Raw genomic sequence first — 26,881 nt, 5'->3', positions numbered from 1 at the left:
TGCACCTATCTGTTCTGTTCAATGTTATTTTCATATGACAGTCCATGGTTATAATTATGTGTGCAGTGTCATAACTACATCTCTGACGTTTATAACAAACCAAACCGTTTGAAAATCGGTAGAAAATTGAGGAAGTTATGGTTATTTAAAAAGTACATGCACCTTAACACAATGTTACGAGTGAGCGAGCGGCCTGTGACAAGATGGCCGCCAGGTGCTGACGTCGACCTCCATTGGCCAGCAGCGCGGATGAGACATCTAGCCTTTATTATGGATATCTATGAGGGATAACAGGAGAAGTGTTGAAGTTTTCTGGAAGTGTAGAAGGTAACTAACTCCACAAGATGGCAGTAATACAACACTAAGGAAGCCAGCTGCGGTTAAACCTCGATGAAGAAGACGAAGGAGGGACAACACCACCGCCCACTCGCTGATGATATGCGGCCTCCGCTGTTTTCATTCACAGCTCGGACAGGCAGGGCTGACATGGCTGAAGACTGGAAGTCCGGTTAATTCAAGCTACCTTACTGCTGGGGTGAAACTCCGTTGTACAAAACACGACAGGGAGTTATCCGGGAAGCTGGCAGCATTGTACGGTACTCGATTCCGGCCGGATGACATGGAGATCTCGGCTGAGGGAGAGGCGGAGGAGCGCAGGTGAGTGACAGCCTGGGCTGGGCTAGTTGACATTATCCGGCTAACTTTGCTATGTGACTGTGGTTATATAACGTAAACAACAAAATTAGAAAATGCATCACCAAGAACCTACTCGATATTTAAACAAAGACGATCAGCATTAATCTTTAGAGCGCCAACTCACTTAAACTGAGCCATAATGTTAGGTAGCTAGCTAGCTGAACACTGGTGGATTAACGTTAGCGACGCTGGAGTGCCAGCGGCAAAGCTAGGCTAGGCGAGGCTAACATGATATGTCAAGGTTTGACAACTCGAGCAAACGGCATGAGCTGCGAGGCTTGTCAACCTCAAAGTTTGGTTGCATTAAAGAAATTGGTACATTTGTTAGCTAATCGTTAGGGCATTTACAAGATAATGGTAATAGTGCTGTTAGCTATGTCATAGTTACGGTATGTTGCGCTAACAGCTAACGCTAGCTGTCAAATCAATTCGGTGAGGTGTATGTTAGCTGGTTGTGGTGTAGAAGTTGTAAGAGACGCTAAAATTACGTTGTTAGAGCATTAAGGTAAAGTTGGACCTAGCCATTTACAGTAATTGATAGATGGAGTAGAGTACACCAAGATAACTTTGATTTGTTTAAGTATTAAACCAATTGTGCTTCTGTAGCACAACACACACACACGAAACAGAGAGAAAGTAATCCTCAACCTCAACAACCTCTCTGAGCCTTGTAGAATTTAGCTCCATGATGTCCAACCAACACACACACAATAAATGCCACATATATTTGGCTTGTTGGATAAATGCATCAATCTCTGCAGTCTGTGGAGAATGTTCTCTAACATAGAGCCTCCCTCTTTCCATGTTTCATGATGTGATTTGATTAGTTAGTTAGCCGACCTCGTGATGCTGCTGCTCAGCACTGCTGATTTATATGAAACAAGACTTGTTGTGTTCATAAATGTGCTATTCATAGTTTTCATAGCCTTTACTTTTCAGCATTCTCCACATCACTTCTCTGTTGTCTTTGTCTGAGATGACGAGTTTTGTAAAGGAAGAATTATTTTTGCAAATGTGGGTTATTCACTTAGAGTACATGACTGCATTGTCTAATCAATCTTGCATAAAATAGAGTGTAACAGCTGACAAAACAAATCTGGGCACGTATAGATAACCTAAATAAAAATTGGGGGATGATTCTTAAATCTTATAATACATTTAAGCACATCAAATGCTAAAGTCTAGTGTAGTATATAAGCAGAAGCAGCAGAAGACCAGTTAAATTGTCCTATACTCAAATACCACCTCAAGCGTTGGTACCGTCTGACAGCAGATCTTTAGCACCGCTGGTGTAGTTATGTGACTAGTTCTCAATAGCATTCAGTTTCACTGCTGACTTCCAAAAAAAAAAAGAAAAGTTGAAGTTCTGGATTTGAGCCAGTATGTGTGTGACCGGATATAATTTTGTTTTGTATTTGAACACTTTAGGAGCAGCAGTTTTCCATGACTGTATCCTAAAGATATGGTTTAACCCCGTTGAACTCCATATCAACCATTATGTGTGGTTTGTAATATAGGATTTCGACATAGAGACTATTTAAAGGTCCCTTTTTGCAGAAAAAAACATCTTTAAAGCTTCTAATTAAAATGCATCATCAGAGCTCTGTGCTCATCTTTATGCAAAATAAGTAAGAATAATATGGGATCATGAAAATAGCTAACAGGCACTTAAGACTTGGGCTCTTGTACACATTTTGTTTATAGGGAGGCAGCATCTATTTATATCTGTTAAGGTCAAGCTGTGGTGATCTGGTATTAACTGATGCTCAGAACTCCCTGTTAGTCACTGAGTTCATAGTTAAGCTATGTTATTGTAACTAAAATGCTGAAGACTCAGTTTTACATTTTGGGTGTTTTTGTTCATCTGATTAGTGATTTAAGCTACAACAATGCTAACGCCAGCACTTCTTCACCTCCTTCCTCATTCCTAAACTTCCTCTCTCACCCTGCCTCACTCCTTCCTGCTGCCCTGTTTTCTCTACAGGAGGGAGCTCTGGAAGCTACTGTCCAGCCTGAAGACCACGGTGGAGGGTCTCGTGTCTACCAACAACCCCAACGTGTGGTCACGTTACGGCGGCCTGCAGCGGCTCCACAAGGACATGAACAACATCCTGAGCCATGGACTGAAGAACCAGCAGGTCCGAACTCAAGAGATCTAACTGATACCCCTCTGTTTTTGTTTTCTGTCTGATCTGTAAACAGATAACAGATCACTTTCTGTTCGAGCTCCATCCAGCTCTGACAGACTCGTACGTTAAAGTTAAAGCATTAATGAAATGTTGACCGTCAGGTCTGAATGGCTGGTCAAACAACATATGTTTGAACATGAAGGAGTCATTTATTCAAGGTGTGTCCCATAACCCAGTACTGGAGAACAAACTGCAGAATAGGTCAATGAACTTACTTTATTTTAATAATGGCTTATTGTGTTTATTCAAGCTGGAATTCTGTATAACTGGATCACGCTAACCGCTGGCTTTGTGTTGCAGGTGTACTACAAGCAGAGAGACTACTGGCCATTTGTGTGGTGTGTTCGCTACATCAGCCCCCAACTAGCCTCGCACGTTGAACAGGTATGGTCACTGCCCGCCACATGCACGGGGTGAATATTTTCAAGTTTAGTCGGCACACAAATCATTTAAATTTGCAATAGGAGGCAGGTTCATGTGGACATAGGCCTAAACATTGCTACCTTGCTCTAGGCTATGTGTATTTCTCCTACAGATTTAACTCATATACAGTATAAGGTAGACTTACATAGAACTTTCAGATTGTGAACTTACTTTGCATTACAGTTATTTACCTAGAAAAGGTTGGTAATATGGTAACAAGAAAATTTGATTTATGGCACTATCCATAGTTTCAGGCAGGTTCCAACCAACTGAAGAAATAATAGTCACTATTTAGCAATCTGAATCAGCAATTACAGCTTTACGGATAAGACTTAAATCTTGAGTGTGAGCATGGTCAAATGTAATTACAACTACATAATTAGTACTGTAGCATCCCTAGTGTCGCTCTTGAGCAGAAAGGAAATATAAATCATTGACTGGATTTGCAAAGCTGACTGTGATGAACCATTGATTACTTTTTGAAAGTGTCACTACAGGTGTCTACTGTGGATTTTATCAGGGTTTTTTTTACACAGTCGTTTTATTGATCTCCTAATCATGAGCCATCTTGTTGTGGAATTGTTCAGTGGTCCAGGGCTGGCTGTTATCTCTCAGGTTCTGTAATTCATAGTCACACATGTACTTCTGCATTTTATTCACCCTGATATCCACACCCTACATTTGGAACATTTGTGAGAGAATAAATTGCTGGTGATTACTTGTGAAAGAATAGTAGCCAGGCTGCAAAGTTATCAATGTGTATTATCCATATCCTGATCAATATTATATTTTTTAATGGCAGATTTGTTAGTTTGCCCCACAAGCCACTGTACACAGGGATCTTATCCTCAATTAGCTGATAAATTGCTTTTCTTGTTGGACAGTGAAACTAGATGGCAAATTTAAGCGCCTGCTGCTTGGCAGAAAAAAACAGTTGTTCCTTCTTTTGTAAAGTTGTAATGTGCAATGTTTGTTGCATGCAAAGTCAGCAAATACCTGACACAGTTCAGTGCCCTCAGCAGAGACACTACACTTCCTTGGATAACCTATGGTGTGTTTTGAGGAACAGTCACTCTTAAACCCTCGGTCACCTCTTTCAGTTGAATAGCAGGGCTTACAGTGCGCTCAGCCATGATGTAATCATCATGTGACGATTGGTTGTTGATGTCTTGTCTGCCCTGTCCTAGTTTTATGCTGACAGGTTTTTTTTTTTATCACCCCTCATTCCACTCATTGCCTTCCCTGTTTAGACTGTTAAGCCTATCATTTGCATCACAACATGCCAGACCTGTCTCTTTCAAACAAACAGCGGTATGTTTGGAGTAAATAGAATAACGGCTGTGCTAACCAAGGAAATCTAAGGAACAATATCCCATGGGTACTGGCTGTCTAATAGTTTGGACGAAAAAAGGAACAAATGAGGACATTTTATTAGTTTTAGTGTTTCCAAAAAAAACAATTAAAATGTGTACTTTATAATCAGATGAATACCGTTTGGCTCTCTGCTATTCAGAATCAGCTTTATTGACAAGCAGATAGACACAAACAAGGAATTTGCTTAGGTGACTTGGTGCGTAACAATACACACTAAATATATAAAATTGTGAATATTTAAAAAAAAAAAAAAAAAAAAAAAATTAAAGTTGCATTGTTTGTGCAGTGATATGCTAAAAATTTACAGCAGATTTACATGTTTACTCTTTGCACCCCTGCAAGCTGCTTTCCCGTCTACCTCTCCCCTCACAATATGGTTCCGCTTCACATTTCTCCTCCATTTGTCCGCCCTCAGTTCAGTCACTTGGAGCCAGTACTGAGCAGTGGGATGCAGGGCGTCGGTGAAAGCTACAAGGCTGAGCGCTGGCTGCTACACAGCTTACAGGTCCACAGGCTGTCGACTCAGCTCAGACCTCTGCTCCGGCACCTGGGACACACACGTAAATACTACAACGGTGAGTTCGATGTTAATGGGCCAGTTTAATCTAGAAGACACTGGTGTGAAGTGTAAACTAAAATAAGGAGCAGATGAAAGTACTCCCTCATTGTCTGTTACTGTCAGTCCATATGACCTTCTGTCCTCTTTTGATTTTTCTGTTTGTGTCTTCACTCACTAATTCATTATCTCTCTATAGCTTATCTTCTTACCTCTCTTTGTCGTTTGTCTCGGCCTTTCAGATGATGCCTTTCTGCTGAGCGAGCCCCATGTGACCGCCATGTTCCAGTGTCTTGAAGCTGTGGAGCAAAATAACCCCAAACTGTTGGCCCAAATAGACACTGTCGGGGTAGGTCTTGTGAAATAACTTTAATAAAGTTTGTCTACTTTGTTGCATTCATATATCACCCATTATCATTTTGTTATTAATCTTGTTCATGAATGTTTTGACTTTTTGGTTCATTAAATGATGTTACTGACATCTATAACATTTTTGTTCGCATAAATGTGTATTTATCACCTTTAAAATCTATAGATTTGTGGGTTGTTTAATGTCAAAAATAATGATGCTTCAACCCCTCTGTATCACTCTTTAGTGAGTAGTGTTATTTTACCCCAACTGTCGTAACTTCCTGTGTGGAAGGCCACTCAAAACGGGGGGTGATTTTTAAAGCTCAGGAAAATATTAAGGAGGGTATTTTGGATTTAACCTTACATTTCTATTTCTCTGTTCTCACCCCCCCCCCCCCCCCCCCCCCCCCCCCCAGCTGTCTCCTCTGAAGGGCCCACCATGTCTGAGCCTGTTGAAGAGCCAGAGCCTCTGTGTGTTGCCAGGGGCTGGAGGGGCTTGGAGGAGTGCTGACTTGGCTCCCAGAGGAGAATCTCTAAATCGTAGACTCACCACCTCCAACTGCTCCCTCCGAGAAGCAGTCACCACCAGCCACAGCTCTGGGCGCACAACGGGAGTCGAATCCCAAAACAGCAACAGCACAAGTGAGGAGAAGGGTGTCTAGTGTTTTTTATTTGTCCATTTTATGCTTTTAATGTGGAGTTTCTTCTGATTCAGCTGAATCATATGTATCTCATTGAAAGTTCTCCTAAGGCTCAACTAAATGTGCTGTAATAATAACTCCGTGTCAGCCGACAGCTGATCTTCACTACTTTTACGAAAAGATTCACATCAAATACTGAAATGAATTAGTTTCTTGGGAAAATAAGGGTAGGAAGTGTTTGATTTAGGAACAGAAATTTAGCACTGAATGCACTACAGTTCGTATGTGAATGTGGATAGACTGACTGACTTAACCATACACAGACCTGATGGTCACTTATTGAAGAATGTGCTGATACAGCCTCCAACACCAAATGTCCTGCACTGACTGTGCTCAACAAAACGGTTTTCCTGAACATATTTTAACATTGTTACTGTTTTGGATTAAAAACAACCGTTGTCCATTCCACATCGGCAAAGTGAGAAGCAGGCCTGTGAGCTTAATTATTATTATTTTTTTAGTTTTTGTAAAAGATTGCGTCTCTATCCATCTCACCTTCCTCATGCCTGTTCTGTTGCAGACACTACCTCTCCAGGCAGCAGCCTGGGAGCTCCCTGGGTGTGTGTGTCCAGGCCGGAAGAGAGCGAGCCAGGTGTGACGCCCACTCCTGGCCCCGTCTCGGCCCCTTGCGTCTCCATCACACAGTCCCCCCCGGCCACCTCCCTTCAGGCTGATGCCGTGGACTCTGGTGACGGCGACTATGACGTGGACGATGGTCCGGAGTACCTGGCCATTGGTAACCTGGGGCAACGTAGTCGGTGTGACTCCAGAAGCTCTACCCTCAGCAGTGAGCAGGACGTGACACAGGACCAGTCCGTGCAACAGTGTTCCCTGGCTCGGCCCCCACCCAGACGCTCATCTTTCTCAGAGGGCCAGAGGGGGCCGGGCCGAGGGTCCCGAGGACACACACGCTCGTTTTCTGACACAGGGGTCAATCAGAAACTCAGGAATGGTAAGTCAGCGTTGAGGGATCTCATATGACAATAACTGGGGGATCCTCCATCTATTTGTATGTAAGTTATGTTGTATTGAATTAGAAGAGTTAATTGAAATAAAACCTGTAACTTTTTTTTTTTTTGAGTGTTAGTGTTTCGTATAAATGTGCTTTGTAGCAACATCAGAGAGTCTTAATGTTTTTATAAAAGGCTTCTAACATTTTAGCCTAAACATCTGAATTACTTTATAAGTATTAGTGCCTTAAAGCTACAATGCAAGGCTTTCTGCATATTCAAAGTGTAGCAGACATGATGGAGCATCTAGTCCAGTTTGCTGGTATGTAAAGATAGATACATAGACAGACCATTTACATAAAAGCAAATATAATATTTACTGAAGTGTCTGAACTTCAGATTTAAACGCTTTTTAGCTAGTATATTTTTTCGTCAATGCAGTGACAAATTGCTTAGCGCTGCATGTTCACAGATTAAACCATATGACGGTTTGCTGTACTTGTCATGATCAGCTGCAGTCGGCTGGTTTTGGTTGCATGTTTTTTTGGGGGGGGTGGTTGGACTTAAATTTGAATACTTTCCAGAATATAATTCCTTTAATGTGATGCGTAGTCTGTGTTTAGTGGCAGCTCTGTGAGATTTGGCTAGGACAGCTTCTTGTTCGGAAAGGGACCCACTTCCTGTCTGATGGTTTTAAATGATTTGGAATTAACACTCTTTTCTCTTAGCTCAGTGTTTCCCCTTCTTGGGTTGCGGTAACTTTCTCTCCTTCTGCTCTATCTCTCTCTTCTCTCTCTTTTTACTGTTTGTGCGAAGGAGGGGGCCACCGAAAAATCACCATAATAATAGAAGATCCGGTAGCAGGTTGGCAGCGCAGTTCCACTGTGCTCCATCACTTGACTCCTCCCACCCCTCTTTCTGTTTCTTTTCCCTCTGCATGCCGATGAACTCTCTCCATCCCTCTCATTTAAAGTCTTGCCTTCAGCTCATGATATGTGCATTTGGTGTTTGATGTTCTTGTTTAAACTCGTTTTAGTTTGTGTCACTTGGGTCAAATTGATGCGATCAGGACATGAGTGACCCCTTTTTATTGTTGTTAGTTATTGTTCATGCACACATTTTTTTTGTTTTATTTTTTTACAACCTATCTCTGTTTTATTGAAAGTATCATAGAAGTTATAGATATAAATTGTGTGTAAATGTGTTCATTTCATCACAGTTATGCTAGTGATGTCCTGATAGCATTGTCATTTTGGGTTTTCAGATTAATTTTCCCTATTACCAAAATGTAACAAGTGTAATTCTCAAAGGTAAGGCAAAGCAGGTGTTTCCTGTATTTGTGACATGTACAGGATGCAGGCATACTGTAAATAAACTACAGCGGTATAGTGTATTGCAATATACTAAGCTTATTTCCTCAAGTAATTTAAGAAGAACTGAATCACTCTTCTCTACCCAATTATACATAGAAGTGTATCACTTCTGTATCACATATTTGTTTCTGAAAAGGTCAGCAGTCATGCTTTTGTTTCTGCATGCAATAAATGAACCATCTCCATAGATTTTATTGATTGTTTGACACAAAGACAATGATAAAATCAAAACAGCCTTTAACCTGCTTTGTGTATGAATTAAGTCGCATGTTCCCATTCATTTTAAAATATTCAGCGACTCTGGCGTTTAGGTGATAAGAGGCCTCTAACACGGACCACTTGTTTCTTAGAATCAGCAGTAGACGGCTGTATGAAGGACTACAGCGGCCCTTTCTCACCTCAGCGCAGTGATGCCAGCACTGCCAGTTCCCTCTACATGGAGTCTTGTGAGTTTTCTTATTTTGTCTTTGCAATACTTAAAACTGCTCTTTTACAGTTATGTTGTAGCTACTGTTGTACAAACTTTGCTCTTATCCTGTGATTGTTAGAAGTTTTAAGGAAGACATGAGCCAAAGAAAGTATACCTCAAACTTAAATGTGGAAGCAAGTTGGACTGAAAAGCTGACATGAAATGTTTCTTGAAGGAGAATTCTGAAGGAGTTTTTAGTTCCTGGATGTGAATGTAGCAAGTGCGTCAGCTGATTCATAAATGTGACGCTCTGCATCTGAGCAAGAAGGTCACAGAAAGGGCGATATTTTATTGGCTGGACTATTTATAGTAAAGTTCATCTTATCATCTGGGATTTATGGTTTAGACAATAAAATATTTTGATAGAATGCAGTTGGCTTTTGGCAAGTACAAAGCATTTTATTTTGTTCAATTTCTAACAGGTGTTTTGAGACCAGACATTTAATTTTAAAGCTATAGAATACATTAAGAAAGACACTTAAGTGAAGACAAAACAATTCCTTTTCTGTTTTGTGTATTCTTGTCATGCATTTTCTGCGGATATGTTTTTGTCTCTTCAGATGGTTGTCCATACAAAAGCATTCCAGATGGGATGTTCAGGAAGCCGTCAGAGGGTCAGAGCCTCATCAGCTACTTGTCAGAGCAGGACTTTGGCAGCTGTGCTGACCTTGAGAAGGTCAGGGTGTGGTCCATTTTAACTGCTTCTCTAATTTTCACTAGTGCTGGTACTGATTGATCAATCATCAAACTCTGATTATCGACAATTTTCATACAAATTGGTGCAGTTAAAAGTAAAATAAAGTAAAAATGCATATTTTATTTAAAAGAATTTAGTACTAAAATTCTACAAAACCTATGATAAATTAAGGTTTAGAAAGTATGATCTTGATATGTTGCATGAGTGAAAAGATCCGTCTCTGATTTTGTCTGTGCTCTGTAGGAGAACGCTCATTTCAGCATTTCAGAGTCCCTTATTGCTGCCATCGAGCTGATGAAGTACAACCTGCGGCGTGAGGAGGAGGAGCGCGAGGAGGAAGGCGACAGCGACTGTGAGATTCAGCAGCTCAAACAGAAGATCCGCCTGCGGAGGCAGCAGATCCGACGCAGCCGCCCGCCGCCCTGCGCAACCTCCCAGCACAGTAAGGCAACGTTAGCAGTGGGGAGCCGGAAAATTGAAAAGTAGTCACCTGTATGGATAGAGGGTGATGCAGCCTTTTCCATATATTCTTCATTGACTAAGAAATTGTTAGTTGATTATTATTTACTGATTAAGGGCCTTTTTAATAATGAGACATTAGTTGTTGCATCTCAGTAACTTTGCCAAATGTACTTTATTCTTTAATAAGCACTACAGCAGCTGTTGAGCAGCAGGTCAGCTTATTAATGCCGTAGCCTATCAAACTGAAACCAATATCTGCACTCTGTGTGTTCACTACTGCTTTATCTGGTCCGTGCGTAAAATATCCACCGCGACTTGTAACGTAAGTACATAGTATACCAATTTTTTAGCGCGTGAAGTCTGTGCGAGAACACATGCACATAAGATGACTGCTGCCCGTGCGCGTGCGCCTGATGACATCGTCTGTCACGATGTTTCATTGTAGACATCGTCCGATGGAAATTTTGTACACATCGCCCAACCCTACATCTTCATGTATTTCACCGATTTGAGTCTGAAGTTTTTCATCTTGCTGAGTAAATTAGCCTCAATGCTACATAGTATCAGAAAAAAACAAAAGTTTTTTGTTTCTCATCTCCTTCCTCACCTGCAGTTTTCAACTCGACAGACAGCGGAGGCTCCAGGAGGAGCTCTCAGGACTCCTGCCAGGGCCTTTCTGACTCCGGCTCGGCTGAGGAGGTGGAGGAGTGCGAACTACGAGGTAGAGAGAGGGAATGAGGGAACACTAGGAAAGATTAACAGGAAGAAAATAACACAAAAGGAATTTGATGTCTGTATTTATTTAATTTATTTTTTTGAGCGTCACTATCGCTAATCAGTGAGACCAAACATCCAGGCACATGACTGCACATTTTGGGTATTTGTCAGTTCAGCTATCATCTGTTAACTTGATGATGAACAGGCTACAGAGTGATATAATGATGCAGTCCTACCTTCCAGCTGCTGTCAGCTTGAACCTTTAATCAAAATATTCACATCTACCATGGGAATAGTAATTTTTTTTGTATATAAAATGTATGCAAAGCCTCTGAAGAATCATTTGTCTTTGTGAATGAGTTTGTTTCCGTTCCAGTCATAATTCATAATCTCATGACCACACTTCAGGGGTGGAAATTAACTTTTTAGCTCACCTGCCAAGGTGGCTGGTAGATGAAAACATTCACTGACCAAACATATTTTTATCAGCCGAAATAATAAATTGCCTTTTGTGTTACAAACTTAAAGAAGAGGCCAGAGTGACATTTGAAGCAAAATTATATTATTGCTATTAAATGTACTTAAAACATAACAGTAAAGTGTTTTCTGAACTTACAAGATGCTTATTAATCATTCAACTTAAATAACATCACTGCTCACTCTTAATCATGCTTTATCATTCAACTGAAACCTCCTCATCAGACTGCTCACTTTCTACAATCACCCTCTTCTGGAGTCCTGGTTCTGGCATCACAGCTTTTGTGCGATCAACATTTTTTTTTTTTATACAGCCTATGGATCAATCTCCTTGATCTCTGGGGAGGACAGCAGGACCATTAGAAGATCTGACAGTGTGTCAGACACCAAACTGGACCGCCAACTACCCAGCTAAAAACACTCCTAGTACAACTTTTGTCATTAGCTCCTAAGACTAGCAGCTTTCACACTGCCTTATTTCACTGGGGTATTGTGTCAATCTGCTGGCTCGCTGCACTTTATGAAAGGTATGGAGCAGATTTTATCCGCCTCTGAGCAGGGAAAGTTGGTGACACACACAACATAAATGCGAATATTCTTTCCGCGCCGTTCTGTCCCCTAACACCCACCCCTTACAAATCTACTCCAATTAAACACAAGTAACGCCTCTAATACGTGTCTTACATGATTTTAGATCCCTTGGTACATCGGGGACCAATTTAATTGTGACACACAACAAACAAGAACGCCTGTCCGCTGTTAATTATATGCCGAATATATTTACCCGCCAATGTGGTGAGTAGCCTTCCAACATTTGGTGGCCAAACGGAAAATCCACCCGCATTTGACGGGCGGCGGGTGTTAATTTCCATCCCTGCCATACTTCCTTTATATTCATGTTTTATCATGGGCTATAAACATGGAATTCAGAGTACAAAGGTCATAATGTTTGTGACTGTAAAATGTTTTTACTATTTATGCAGACCTACCTACAGTCACGTGAGCCGTCATGTCTAGAATGTGGTCATGATAATGTGATCAGATTGAATAGATGTCAGTTGCTGTTTTGTGTGACAAAAAGAGACAACATAGTAATCACCACCACGTAGTAATATCTGAACATGTATTGCTTTAATAATGTTAACATGGATTGTGGGATTTCATACGTGCATGTACTTTAATGTGTTTGACTGTGTTTGTGTGTACTCATCAGTACTGCAGCGCAAGCATAAAGACTTTGTTGGATCTCGGGGCTGTATAACTGCATGACATCACATGTATTGTATCAAGGCAGCACACTGTATTGTTTGCCTGTGACACTGACACACAGCTCTGTGGAGCGCTGAAAATGTTCGTGCTCGTGGTGACGGTTCTGCTGAGTGTTAGTTTCTGTCTCTCAGATGGCTGTGAGGGTCAGTCCCTGCTGGCGGTGTCTCAGAACGGCCTCTCCCTGTCACTCGCCTCCCTCTTCTCAGGTATCTGCAGGCTGGACGCGTGGGCGAGGCTCCACCGCTACACACAGACTGTTTACTGTGGTGGTGAGGGGAAGCTCATGGCTCCACTCCAAACTGAGAATTTCTGCCTTTTCCCTCCTGTGAAACTGGGTGACACTTCAACATTTACTCTTCCCTTTAACGATTTATAGCTTATTTTTTGTCTCTGTAAAAATCTTCCAGTGTAAGTTAAAGACACTTTAGGAATAAACATCAACCACTTTTTTTTTAAACACTTATAGGCTGTAAATACTGTATATTCTTATTTTTTAGTATATATCCAGATTGAGAGCTTTCACTTTGCAGTACCAGTACAAGTGCTAAAATGATAGGCAAAGTTCTATAGAAACCGTTTTCACAAAGCCATGACTTTGTATGACATAAAAAAACCAACCATATATATATATATATATATATAGTGTGTATATCTTTTTTTACTAACATTCATTTTGGGTTGATTTACTATTCTTAACGCCCATTGGCCAAAAAATAGTGTTTGAAAAAATGGAAATATGTACGTTTGTATGTTTTTGGACAGAAGTCATTAGTATGGTGGACAAAAGACGGGAACAACACATTGCTGCCAGTACTGGTGCTGTGCTAATGTGCAAACTACCAAACATCAGTGTACTTACTACTGCTAAACAATCACAATAGCAGTGTTCAGTTCCTGAATTCAGCTTATAACCAAAATTACTGAAAGTTGGAAATAAACACCATCCTGTAACTATTTAAATTTTAAACTTTTTTACTCCAGGCAAATAATCAGCTGTCATTATGTGATTTCCCTTTTTAAACTAATAATATGCAGCTGCTGAAAGAGTGAAAACAGCTGTTGTACTTCAGTGGCTGTGTTATTCAGATGACACAGATTAGGCAGGGTGGGGAACACTGTAACTTTTCAGTTTGGAGTCGAGCCAGCTGCCTCCTCACCTCAGATGAGTTGTACGCTTGGCTGTTTGTGTTGGTGCTTGTTGCATAGTGCTCCAGGGTTTAGGAGGTGCGGTAGGACAGATGTGCCTGTTCTTGTTCGAGTTTTGAGAGGCTCGTGGGAAGAGACGAGTGAGTTACAGTAACAAGTGGCATCCTCTGGCGACTGGGACTACAGGGATTTTTTACTTATTCATTCATATCTTCATCCACACCATTATTTATTATCTCCAGTGAGAATGAGATGTCATTGCTGTCACACACACATCCTTCCACCTTGTTCTTTTTAAAATTTTAAATAAACCCAATACTAGTTGTCTCTGGAAAAAACAGGGTTCTCTTTTGTGGCAATTTATGGCATAACTTAGCAAAGTTGGCTGCCTTCTCTACAACCCTGAACATGACTGCATCTAATTAGTTTGAGAATATATCAAACAAAACCAGATTGTACTTGGGAATTTATGCGATACTGATAAAATGTTATGCTTTCCTGCATTAGTGAAATGAACACTGAATGCATCTATCTAGGCAAATAATCCCAAATAATTGATACTTAATTGCATCCCTTAAACAAAATCACTTGCCCTGAACTTAATTACAATCTTTAAACCTAATGGAAATAAATAAAAAATCTGAATTCTCTTACACAAATTTGTCTCAGATGCCGTAGCAGGACATGTTTTATAGCAGTGGTGTGCCACCTTGGATGAAACAAAACCACTCTCTGCTATGAAATTAACCTTCAAAGATAAAGACTAGAACAGATACCATATTAATTAATTATTGTTTTTCCGTTCCAATTGAAACAATTCCTGCACATAAACAACAAAGGCCATTTGACTAACTTGCTTATCCAGCTCTTTAATGCAAGAACTGTGGCTGACAGAAGGGCTCTGAATCTAGTTTTATTTGAATAAACAAGAATGTTGATCTACTGATAAAAAGAAGCTGTTACAATCATCCAAGAATTCTTGCAGGCGGGCTCCTGTTCTACCAAACCTGTGCTGCTTTATGTCTTTGCTTACCTGTTGTTTGTGGAGTGTTGCTAGAAAATATGGCAGCAATAATCTATCTTTTGAATCTCTCTGTGACCTTCCTGCATGTTACCTGCTACATGTAAAACTTGCTTGATTGTGATGTGGTCTTTCACTTCAGTATCTTTAGCGAGAGGTTGTCTTGCCCCTGATCACAGCTCTGTCAAATGTCTGTCAAATAATTTCTTCTCAGAACGTTGACCGCTGCTTAGCTGTAGCAAATTGTGCCATCTGACCTGTGGTGTGAAAAAAAACACCATCCACCAGCCAACTGTTGGTTCATCCATCCTGGTTTATCCAAATTCATCCATCTGACAGTTATTTCTAATTCTACTAATCGTAACATTTTTGATTTCATTATGCAAGTATTACGAATCTTTAAGTGTGTATGGCTGGTAGATAAAAAGGTCTTTTTTTTTCACCGTGTAGGACTGGTACACTGCTCCTAAGTGGTCAAATCTCTGTATATTTCACTCTTGCTTTATCTTCCAGATGCAGACATTAAGCGCAGCGTATGCTCCAGTGGCAGGTCCTTTCTCAGCTCAGATTCCATGTAAGTAACACAGCCATGTCCTGTTTCCCTTCGCCCTCTTAAGAAATAAAGTTAACCTGTTTCTTTTAGCACTAATATGAATCATGTTGGGGATTTTGTGTCAGCTCTGTGGATTAGTGGCAGAAAACATCTATGTATGTCTTACTTGGATTTTTAAAATGTATTCTGTCCTTTTGTGTATTTTCAGCTCTCCATCCTTCCTCCAGTCTAACTCAGCTGAGTCAGTAGCCATGGGTTTACTCAGGCAATTTGAAGGCATGCAGCTTCCTGCAGCCTCGGAGCTCGACTGGCTGGTCCCAGAACACGATGCTCCACAAAAGGTGCAACATCCTGCTTACACATAGTACTAGTTATCCGCACATGGCACTCAGCAAGTACACTCCCCGCGATTACTTTGAACTCACTCAACCTCTTTGCTCTCTCCTAGCTGCTGCCCATTCCTGACTCTCTGCCAATCTCGCCTGATGATGGTGAACACGCCGACATCTACAAGCTGAGGATTCGGGTCCGAGGCAACCTGGAGTGGGCTCCGCCCCGTCCGCAGATCATCTTCAACATTCATTCAGCCCCCAAGTGAGTCCACACTGGGTTGTACCTGACCTTCCCGACTTTCTTTTTCATGAGACACACAACAGAGCGTAGCTTAAAAATTTATTTTTGCTAATGAAATGCACATTACAACAGAATTGGCAGAGTGAGCCTACAGGATTTTAAATGATTATGGCGGTACCTTTCTGGTTTAGAGTTGATAACAAGCCTACAGGCTTAATCTCATTATGTGACACCTCTCACAATAACAATGTCGAGGCAGCAAAAATTGAAGTCTTTCCTCTTTGGTTCGGCATCTGTACCAAATACGGCTCAGAAAAGGGCTGCCAAAAAGGGGGGAAAAAAACATCTTGCGTTATAATTTGGAAATCTTTATTTTTACTTTCTTCTGAAATGCAAAGATCAGCAAGAGCACACGCAGAGCAAAAGACCAACATAAGTAGATGTAGTGTGACACGTTTTGAGTTCTGAAATGTTTCTTTTTCAAAGTAAGGTGCTTCAAGCTGTCTTTGTGTCATTTGTGGTTAGGATCAGACCACTCTTTGTCCTACAGAATGTTGGATTAAATGTTTTCTTTCCGTGTCAGGAGGAAGATAGTTGTGGCTAAACAGAACTACCGCTGCGCTGGCTGTGGCACCCGCATTGACCCAGGTATGACAACAAACACCAGAAATACTTCTGTAGGCCCAGAATGAAGGAAAAGGATTTTTCATGATTTTGTTGTCTTTGAAAATGTTGCAAAGCATTTCACTTTTAATGTGCATTTGAACAGGTTTCATTAATCAAACGGTATCAAAACACAGGAAGTCAATTTACATTTACAGTTTCAGTTCTTGGTTTTGTGCAGCTACAAGACTTTTTTCCAGCTTAATCAGCTGGCCCAAAATTTGGTGTTTTCCTATGGCACTTTCAGTTTTTATTCTCAGACTCCAAATTCTTACCTCTACCCCGCTTGTGTTTCTGCTGCCTGCCTGTCATCACCTCAGATTATATCAAGCGACTGCGTTACTGTGAATACCTCGGCCGTTACTTCTGCCAGTGCTGCCATGAGAATGCCCAGGCGGTGGTTCCTGCCCGAGTGCTGAGGAAGTGGGACTTCAGCAAGTACTATGTCAGCAACTTTGCCCGGGACCTGCTGAGCAAGATCGCCGGAGACCCTTTGTTCAACCCCAGCGACATCAACACTGGCCTGTACAAGAAGATCAAAGCTCTGGAGGCTGTCAGGGTGAGGCAGGAGAGGGATGGGAAAGTAGACATTAACTGTTGCATTGGCATTGGCTGTTTCTTTTTACTAGTAACTAGTGGGAATCCCACCATAAAAAGCAGATAAAATGTATTTCAAAAAGCCACTGGGGACCAAATTGTTACTATTGTTCGCTGTATATAAAGTATCATTATAAATTATTGACCCTGAACCGGTTTTGCTGCTTAAATTACTCAAACTATCAGTGTGGGAAACCAGAATGAATAGAGCCATTTATGCCCTTAACAGCAAACAGTAAGGTGATACAAACCACATAACCTCAAATTTCTCAGTGGCCAGAAATAGTATAAGAATGTCTCACACATACAGCACCTTTTTTTTTGTTTTTGTTTTTTTTAAGTATTAGAATATAATAATACAGCAGACCCTTCAAAGCAGTGAAAGATGTTCTCTGCAATTTTGGTTGATAACCACCATATAGTATTTTTATAAGAGTAAATTTATTTCGCTCACACTTAATACATTTTCAATTCAGAGCACATTTTATGTCAACAGTGTGATTTAGGTGACGGGATTAGGAAGGATTGTGCTAAAAGAGGAAGAATGTGCATACCTTTTCATGGATAGATGAAATGGTACAGAATAGTTTTTTAAGCTTTTACCTACCTATCTGACGGAGACACTTAAACAGCCCATTTGCCAGTGGTCGGCAATAGGCGGCACGCGGGCCAAAGTTGGTCCACCAGCAATAATATCTGGCCCGTGGCCAGATTAATGTGATAGCGGCAAAAAAAACCTGATAGCGGCTATTGCTGAAACAGATCTCAGTCATGACAGCAAAAGTTACTCACATAATCACTCCCTTTTAAGTGATTGTGCCTACAAAATAAAAGCGCTAGATCATTTTTGCAGTAGTACTTTATGTTGTGTTTAATTGAGAGCTTTTACTTAAGTTCTGAAGGAAATTCAGAAGAGTCACTGGCGCTTAAAAAGCTGTGACAAAACGTGAGGTCGTGGATTCCCCTGAATGAGAAAAGCAGGAATTTCCTCTGCCTGGAGATACTGGGGAGATGAAAATAAGCTCCATAGCTTGATGTGGACCAATCGCCGGGACGCACCCACTCCTGCACATGCTTAATTGGGCTTGATGTAAAATGATTTGTTCATAGTCAATTTGTTGAAAAGGTAGGAAAAAAAATACTAGCAGCAAGTGGGGTTTGAACACACAACCCATTGAACGGGAGTCCTGTGCATTACTGACTGAGCTAACAAGGCACACAGTAAATAATAGATCATAAATAATCAATTGACCATGTTGTGGCCCGCCACCTACTGACCCGATGCCAGACTTATTTGCCGACCCCTGCCATATGCTGTAACTGGGAACTGAACCTGGCCTTTGTGTTACCTTCCACCCTGTATTAAACAGGTATTAAAAGTGTATCTTAAAGTAACAAGGTGTTTTCTTCATTTTTATGGTTTTGTTAGGTTTTGAGGGTGCAGCTGTTTCACATGAAAAATCTCCTGAAGACCTGTCGCTTTGCTAAAGAGTAAGATGCGTTTGTTTATTTTAGTTTCACACTAATTTCAAAATATTTGTGTGTAAAATTATGCTCCCTGCGCAGACGGATCTCACCTTTTTGTGTGTTTGTGTGTTCTTTAGGTTGCTGGACCTGTTTGACAGCCTGCCAGGTCACCTGACAGAGGACCTTCACCTCTTCTCCATCAATGACCTCACTGCTGTGCGCAACGGTGATCTGGCTCCCCGGATGAAAGAGCTGCTTAAACTTGGTACCACGCACGTAGCTGGCTGTGTGGTAAGATAACCATGTCTTCTCTTTTAACATGGAGAGTTAATTTATCACAGTGATGAAGTCTGAAACGGGCTATCATACAGCAACAGAAACTGTTGTAATGTCAGCAGATAACCAGAGATCCCCAGCTTAATCAAATGTCTGGTCCTTCTGTCACTTTTGCCTCGGTTTCTCCCAGCTGTGCCAGGCGAAGGGCTTTGTGTGCGAGTTCTGCAGCAACGACAAAGACATCATCTTCCCCTTCCAGCTGAACAAGTGCCAGCGCTGCGAAGGTGAGCCCTTTCTGCTGTTGGGCGGCTCAAGAGCCCCCTTCTCCCGCCTCGCCATTCCACTTACCTGGAGAGACTGGAAGATCTCCAAACCTCGTAGGCTGGCAAGGGTCCTCCTCCAAGACAGGAAAGATGGGGAGGGAGGGGAGGAAGATGTAGAGCTAGATGTGGATCAAGGCACAGCAGAAGAGAGGCAGGGAAGAGGGAAAACATTTCAAGCTTTCACTCCCGGAAAGCTAGTGAAAGCTTTCTCCAGAAGTAAAGGCAATAAGGAGGAGCAGGAGATGACAGGAGGTACAGAGTCAGAGAGGGAGGAAGAGACAAAGTGTTGTAGAGGAGAAGAGGGAGGAAATGGTCAATATGGGGAGGTACATAGCAAAAAGATGGCAAACAGTAAGGAAAGGGGAGATGGGCATGCAAGAAGGTACAAAGTTAACTTATTAAAGGTTCTTCACATAGACAGACTAAAGAAGAACATCTCTAAAGGAGACAGAAGGGGCAGTGACAGTGAAACATGCAGCAGCGTGGAAAGTCTAGATGAAGTAGGACGAGAGAGGAAGGTACATTGGATGGTATCCGGGTTCACAAAAAAAGAGATGGAGGACGAAGCGAAAACAGAAGTGAAAGGGGCTGTTATCACTAGAGGGGGTGGCAAGGGGGAGAGTGATAGAAACAGGGGGAGTGATGGAAAAAGTGAGATGGATACTAAGGAGGAAGAGCCAGCCACCATAACCGAGACTAACTGGAGAGGTTTTAAAACTCGCAAAGCCAGGAGAGTATACAGAGGCAGAAAGATAAGAGAAGGGACAGAAAAAGAGAGCAGGACAGAAGGCGGAGATGGAGATGGAGAAAGTGGATTATTGTTATGAGTGAGGGGGAGGACAAGAGTAAGAGCAAGATGATAATTATACAGTATCAGCCAAGTTACAGTACACTAAATAGCTGGAATAAAACGGAAGCTCGTATTTCTTGAGATACGAATGACTGACATGACAGTTAACTGAGGGCTTCAGGATTAAGCATATCATATCAAGCAACAGTGAAAAGAGTTTACTAGGTTTACAGTGGTTTTATTTAGTCCACTCATGTTTTACATATATTGAGCAGCTTTATAATCTGCAAAATTGCAACTACATTGACAATATAGAATATTATCTATCTATCTATCTATCTATATCTATCTATATCTATCTATCTTTCGATTTTGACCAACACCTTGGCAGTATTAATGTTTTAACAATTACTTGTAAAAAGTGTAAAATAGTGAACATTAAAGGAATAGTTTTGGGAAATATGCTTATTTGCTTTCTCGCCGAGTCAGATGAGGAGATTGTCATGTCTATGTGGAAAATATCAGCTGGAGTCAGGAGCTGCTTAGCTTAGCTTAGCGTAAGCCTGGAAACGGGGGAAACAGCTAGCCTGGCACTGTCCAGTGGTAACAAAATTCGCACCAAATCAGCACCAGTTAACATATCGTACCTGGTTTGTTTAATCTTTACTAAAAACAAAGTGTAAAAATTACATGTTGTTGTTTAATGGGGGTTTGTGCACGATTTGTTGGCTGGGTGTAGTCACTTCCTCCTGACTGTATATTTAGACTCCATATTTAGCAGCTGGTGTGAAAAGGGCGTATCAATCCTTCTCATCTTGGCTTTCCAAAATGTTGAATGCCAAAATAACTATTCCTTTAAGTATTTAAATGTTGTAAGAATGTAAACGGTTATTTGGGCACTCCTACCTCTGTTCTTCCTCCCTCTTTAATCTAACTTTTTACAACCTTTTAACCGTCTGGTGGTATGTAGCATTTTGCACACTTCTTCTGCTGTTCTCATTTGGCACTGAGCTCCTTGCACTAAACATTTCATGGCTTTGGCTCTGACGTTTGCACAGTTGCACAACTGGTGGAGGGTAGATATTTGGCAGATATTTGGTGGTGGATGCTTCTTTCGTTTTGATTCTGGAGGTGTTGGTGTGTTAAGCTTGACGACTGGCACTGGAGTTGCCGTCAGTGGTTTCATTTTCTTGTTATTGGCTCTGAGCTCTGTGGGACTCGGGACAAAACAGTATGACAAATGATACCAAAGTGGTGTGACACTCATAAGCGTTTACATTTCAGTTTGCGTCGGTCATGAATTTCAGTTTGGACGTCTGTAAGAATAATCTGTTACACATGTTCCCCTTGAGCTAGTGGTGGGGTCTGTTTTCATTCCAACCAAACACTATATTTAGCTGATTTTGCTAATCAGTTGATCCCTCTGTGAAATCAGCAGTGTTGTTTCATTTAAATGGAGCTTGGAGGAAACAATGCTTGTTGTTGCGCTGCCTCATCATGTGATTGTTTTTAAGACATTTTGTTTTTTATTTCGATTTTTGTTGAAGGAAGAATGTCTTATAATGCAAGGTGACTACATGTGTCTGAATGAATGTGTACTTTATGCTTTTATTTTATTTCAGATCTGCATGCTAATATTTAAGCTTCATCTTCATGTGAACATGAAATAAACACTGTTTTTGAATTTGAGTTGCCTGTCATTTTATCTATCTTTCATTAAAATTTGAACATTTTTTGTGGTGGAGGGGTGGGGTGGCGTAGAAATCATTCAAGATTCTGTTGTTGCAGAGTAGTGAAGACATTGAAGGGTTTTAAAGCACTCTGGTGGCCTCTTTTGGAAGAACGGGATAAGTCTGAACGGGTTCAGGGTGAGGCGTGTTTGCCAGAAAAGCTTCTCACATTCCCGCTTCGTCCTGCCTTCTGCCTTCTGCCTTTATCTTGTCTGTCTTTTATACTCTTCACACCCTTCCCTCAGATCTGAGTGTGATTGGCTGACAAGTCATTGTCAGCAAACTGATCTAACTGGTTAGCATTTGTGAACACTGCAGCATTGTTTGGTTTAGGCGATGGAGCTGATCCCCCGTGCATTTGTGTTGTAAACGCTTTAAAGTGTCACTGACCCTTGTTTCTGTGACGTTTCTCCCCTTTTCAGAATGCCATGCGTGTTACCATCGCAGCTGCTTCCGGACAGGTAAAGACTGTCCTCGATGTCAGCGTCTGGCAGAGCGGAGAGAGAGAATGGCACGCAAAAACATGGAGGAACAAGAAGACGAGGGAGGCGGGACCTAGTGCTGGGGACAGAAGAAACTCGGAGACAAAAGAAGTAGAGCACAAATCGACCATGATTGTAGTGGCTGACTGCCTCTTTCCGTTCCAGACATGGGTGACAATACTCACTGCAAACAGATCTTTTGAATCTCAATAAATTGACAGATGAGAAGGTTTTACTACATCAGGGCATTAGTTGTGTTAATGTCATGACAGTCAGGAGCATTTAGTGTGAGCTAAGCCCCCTTCACACAAGCACTTAACTCTGTGAATTGTGGTGGTTTCTTTGTGTCAGCTTCATATTTATAGGAGACTGAATCGATTTTCCATGAAAATGTAGTGACTTTTACAGAGAAATGTCTCAGGCTGTGCAATTTTCTAATGTCTGTAATGAAACAGCTTTAAAACTATATTCCAACTTTTTTTCTTTAACATTTTTCTTTAATAGGTTCATCCTCAATATTTAATTCCTAAACCAATTTATAAATTACATTTCCTTGCACATAATAATAATGTAGGATTTGGAAATTTCTGACTTTGGGGACTCCTAGTGGCAGTAAAAAAAACCTCAACAACCCAGCAATCTCCGTTGTTTCATTAATATGTTTTAAAATTAATTTTTTCACTGGCCTGTGAGAGGAGTAAGAACACTTTTCTTCTTTGTGTCATTCTTTTTCTTTTGTTTACACCTTTTTTGAGCAGCGCTGCACCTGTGATGCACAGTCCAGAAAGGTTGTTCTGTAGGAGAAATCAGCTGTCAACACTTTGAGAAGTAGATCAGACACATTTACTTGGACTATTTTACCCAGGTTTGATATTACTTACAATGCAGCTTCTGGCAACTGCTTCAACTCTGGTGATTTTATCGGCTACTGGCTTAGCTAGTTTGTTTTTGTGACTTAAAATGGCAGGAGATATATATATATATTTTTTATTCAAATGACAAGTAAAAGTTTAGTTCTCTTTTATGATTTCACTGGTTTTCAGTGCAGACACTGTATTTGCGCAATCCTGCCCTTTGTGCTGAGGTTTTTATTTTAATTAGAAAATACTAAAGATATTTAACTAATCTTTCTTTCTACCCACTCCTTACTGTCCTGTTTTAAGCTATTTTAGTCAGGCTTATGTGCCTCTGGGACCAATGAACTTAGACTGGTGGAGCAGACGGAGTTACATTGGAAAGTTAAATTTACTGAAGGACTGGACTTCAGAAAGGGGTTTTACAGTCAGTGTTGCTAATGAAATTTAGATCCTCCATTTTTGTGCTGCTTTGTGTGTGTGTGTGTGGTTACTAGAAGAAGCTGTGTGAATAAGAGTGCTTGTATTTGTATGTGCACACATGTCTACCTGCTGTACATGCAGCCATGCACAAATGGTTTGCACCAGCCTAATCAGCACTTGCCTGTTTTCTAATGTACTAGGTTTTGGAATAATAGCAAGAGTGTAGTTAATTGCACTGAATCTGTCTGTCGTCGTTGCTGCTGCTGTTGTTGGGCGGGTTGAGTTTGGACGTCACTATTTGTTTTGTTTTTGTAATGTTCATTTCTAAGAACACAAACCTTCACCGGGAAATGTTACTGTTTCTTCCATGAAGCACCTGTCATCAGCGGTGCACTACATTGTTAATGGTTTCAGTCCAAAATAAGAGCCATATTTTAATAGATGATATTCACACTCTTAATGTGTAGCAAGATCATTAACAAAATGTATTAATCACCTCTTGGATGGAAATTCTTCACATCTTTTTCCAACAGATCAGTATATTACAGTGATTCCCAGCCTTATTGGCTTGTGACTCCTTAAAAGTATACTCAAAACAATACAGCAGCCAGTTAGCTTAGCTTAGAGTAGAGACTGGAAACTTTGGGAAACAGTTAGCCTTGCTCTGTATAAAACTGGCCTTGCATTGCTAACTCTCTAATGAATATGATATCTCATTTGTTAAGGCTTATGTACTGACTATTTCTTGGCTAGGACCAGTGATTTCCTGGAATCTCTGTGAATTGCCTGGCAACTGGTTAAGCTAAGCTAACAGGCTGCTCACTAGTTCCTCTAGCTAAATATGAGAGAGTAGTATCGATCTTCGCAGCAAGAAAGTGAACAAGCGTATTCCTTTAAATTGAAGCCATGTCTACTTGTGACCGCTCATGAGTTTTGAGCAGTAATTTTTCTTTTTACTTTTATGTTTTACATGAAGAATTTTTAGAGACTGCAAAAGGTAAAGGTTTCCAGTTTTCAGTAATAAAAGAGAAATTAAGTTTTGGTTACCCCTCAGCTTTACCGTGGGACCCGTTTGGTTCGGAACCACTAGCCTAGTTTATAGATATACTTTTTCTTTCAGCAGTTACAATGTATTTGTACATCTATGGCTTATTCTCAATTGTTTAATTAGATTAGCCACCGCAGTGCGTTGGGAAAGAAAATGAAATTCATGCCATAGTTAATGACAGGAGGAAAGTTGTGGGAAAACAAATATGCAAACTGCTATTTATTTATTTTTTTTAAGTAACAACCTATTAATGGATTAGGCTCCAGAGTACATCCTCAACAACCTTTACTTCATGTGTACAATTCCTGATGAACACACTCGACTCTGAAACGCCTCGTCAGCTCAGCAGATTGTTTGTCCGTGGACTGCCTTTAACATGGTGGTGTGCGGATGTTTAAAGTGCACTACAGATTAAAGTGTTTGTTATTAAAAATTGTATTTTTAATATTATTGTGATTATTGAGTTAATTTGCCTTTGTTCTGTAATTATGTTGACAATAAAAGACTGGCCAGACTGTTGATGAGTGTCATTGTTTTTGTGTGCTAGGCTTAATAAGAAAAACAACAACTAGTAAGTAACAACTAGTAAGTCCTGGTTTGAAGACCCAAGTGGCCTGGAGGTGATATATGGGGGAAGCTGGTTGGAAATGTAATGTAAATGTACCTTAAACTGAGTCCTGAAACGGATAGGGGGCCATTGTAATGACAACAGGATGGGTGTAATGTGACTTGTCCTGCTAAGCATGGTTAACAGCCTTGCAGCAGCTTTCTGGACATTTATAGGTGGTCCCGGGACGACTTGCGGAGGCAGGTGAAAAGGAAGTTAAAGTAGTCTAACCAGGATGAAATGAATGCATGATCATGTAGTTCTGGTTTTGACACAACAGGTTTGAGTCTGGCAATGTTTCTTAAATGAAACTGACAAAAAACGTTTTGTTTTATAGGAAGTTGGGTTGCAGCCAAGTTTAATTTTCCTGATTCAGTCATTCATTTTTTTGTATGTGAGATATCAGAAAATAAGAACAAATAGAGTCCTACATGCCCTCTTTTATTTGCTATTTTGGCAAAAGCAACATCAAAACAAACAAAACAAACAAAATAGTTTCAGTTTTAGATGGTTAGAGACAAGGGAAAAATGCAAATCCTCACATTGGAGAGGCTTTACAAATGGGTCACTTTTATTTGATGAATTACTTAAAAGTAATGGTATATTCAAAACTTTGTTAATTAACCAAATGTAGATTGAAATTGTGACTAATTTACTAACTATTAGGAATGGGGTGCAAGTGATCGATCTTGAAATGCCCTTGTAGGAACAAATAGAAAATCAGTCTTTACAACAGCAATTATAGTTTTAAGGTAAAAAAAAAAAAATCCAAAATGGAAAAAGTATTCAATATAAGTTCTACAAAGGCATGCAGCTTGCTTTTGCCATAAGTTTATTGCAACCGGTCTTCTTTTTGCATCCTGTGGAGTCGCCCCCCGCTGGCCATTAGACAGAGTGCAGGCTTAAGGCATATCCGCAGTGGCTTCCTTTTTTCAGACCAGATTGATGCCGCTTGGTTCATGAGTTTATTTGGATGTCAGCGGTGTTCACACCACCACGTAACCTGTTACCTATCATTCCCTTTTACTCAACTTGAGGTAGGTCTACTGACGTGTGAATAATGGTGTTTGTAATTGTGGCTGGTATCTGATGTAGCTAATTATGTAATTTTAGTGATGTCTCAGTGAATTTGTTGAACACAAAGGGTCACTTAACTAATGTTTCCCACAGAGTGACAGTGCGACTGTGGCTGGGAGCGTCAACGGGGCATATTTCTATTTCTAGTAGATTCTTATTCCACCATCTTAATTCTATTTTATTCTCCACCTTATTTGAGTGTTTTAGTGTTTATTCACTCACTACTCTGCTCACCTTGCCTTTTCCTTAAGTTCTCTTATACCCACACTAGGGATGGGCGGTTTTATACTGCGGGATTGATACTTCGCAATTTCAAGCTATTCCTTTGGTATCGCTTCCTTTAACGCATACAGAATAAAATGATATGAATACAAAACATGGGTGGCTGCATCACTTCCAAACGTTATCAGTACTTTTGTAAGATGTTTGTGCCAATAAACAGCCCTGGCCCGTGTCACTGTGGAAACCTGTTTGGCATGAGAAACTGAGCATGCAGCTTTTGTTTCTTACCTGTATTGTAACTGTCATACAGCAAACATATAGTGTC

General features: G+C 40.7%; 1 protein-coding gene across 2 annotated transcripts; it reads left to right on the top strand.

The window, feature by feature from the left end:
- The first annotated feature begins 215 nt into the window (after window positions 1-215).
- rubcn (rubicon autophagy regulator) lies at window positions 216-25,169 on the top strand. Of its 2 annotated transcripts, XM_046049406.1 has the most exons (21): window positions 216-657; window positions 2,681-2,834; window positions 3,186-3,269; window positions 5,098-5,257; window positions 5,481-5,587; window positions 6,006-6,231; window positions 6,811-7,242; window positions 8,964-9,059; window positions 9,643-9,758; window positions 10,023-10,221; window positions 10,855-10,962; window positions 12,836-12,910; window positions 15,385-15,445; window positions 15,633-15,765; window positions 15,873-16,018; window positions 16,581-16,645; window positions 16,981-17,219; window positions 18,687-18,748; window positions 18,862-19,015; window positions 19,191-19,284; window positions 22,266-25,169. In XM_046049406.1, exons 1-21 carry the CDS (start codon window positions 434-436, stop codon window positions 22,400-22,402), a joined length of 3,072 nt encoding a protein of 1,023 aa, XP_045905362.1. In that variant the 5' UTR covers window positions 216-433; the 3' UTR covers window positions 22,403-25,169. The 2 variants fall into 2 exon arrangements, with proteins under 2 accessions (XP_045905362.1, XP_045905363.1); XM_046049407.1 differs by lacking the exon at window positions 12,836-12,910.
- Window positions 25,170-26,881: the final 1,712 nt, after the last annotated feature.

Source organism: Micropterus dolomieu, linkage group LG05, assembly GCF_021292245.1.
Source record: "Micropterus dolomieu isolate WLL.071019.BEF.003 ecotype Adirondacks linkage group LG05, ASM2129224v1, whole genome shotgun sequence".
NCBI lineage: Eukaryota > Metazoa > Chordata > Actinopteri > Centrarchiformes > Centrarchidae > Micropterus > Micropterus dolomieu.
This window is presented reverse-complemented; position numbering and strand designations above follow the sequence as displayed.

What these genes read in the sequence shown, in the direction of transcription:
- rubcn (XM_046049406.1), top strand. Translation starts at nt 434, where the DNA reads ATGATATGCGGCCTCCGCTGTTTTCATTCACAGCTCGGACAGGCAGGG. An exon ending in CTGCGCAACCTCCCAGCACA is followed by an intron (nt 10,222 to 10,854) that starts GTAAGGCAACGT and finishes CCTCACCTGCAG; the next exon opens with TTTTCAACTCGACAGACAGC. An exon ending in AAGCTCTGGAGGCTGTCAGG is followed by an intron (nt 17,220 to 18,686) that starts GTGAGGCAGGAG and finishes TGGTTTTGTTAG; the next exon opens with GTTTTGAGGGTGCAGCTGTT.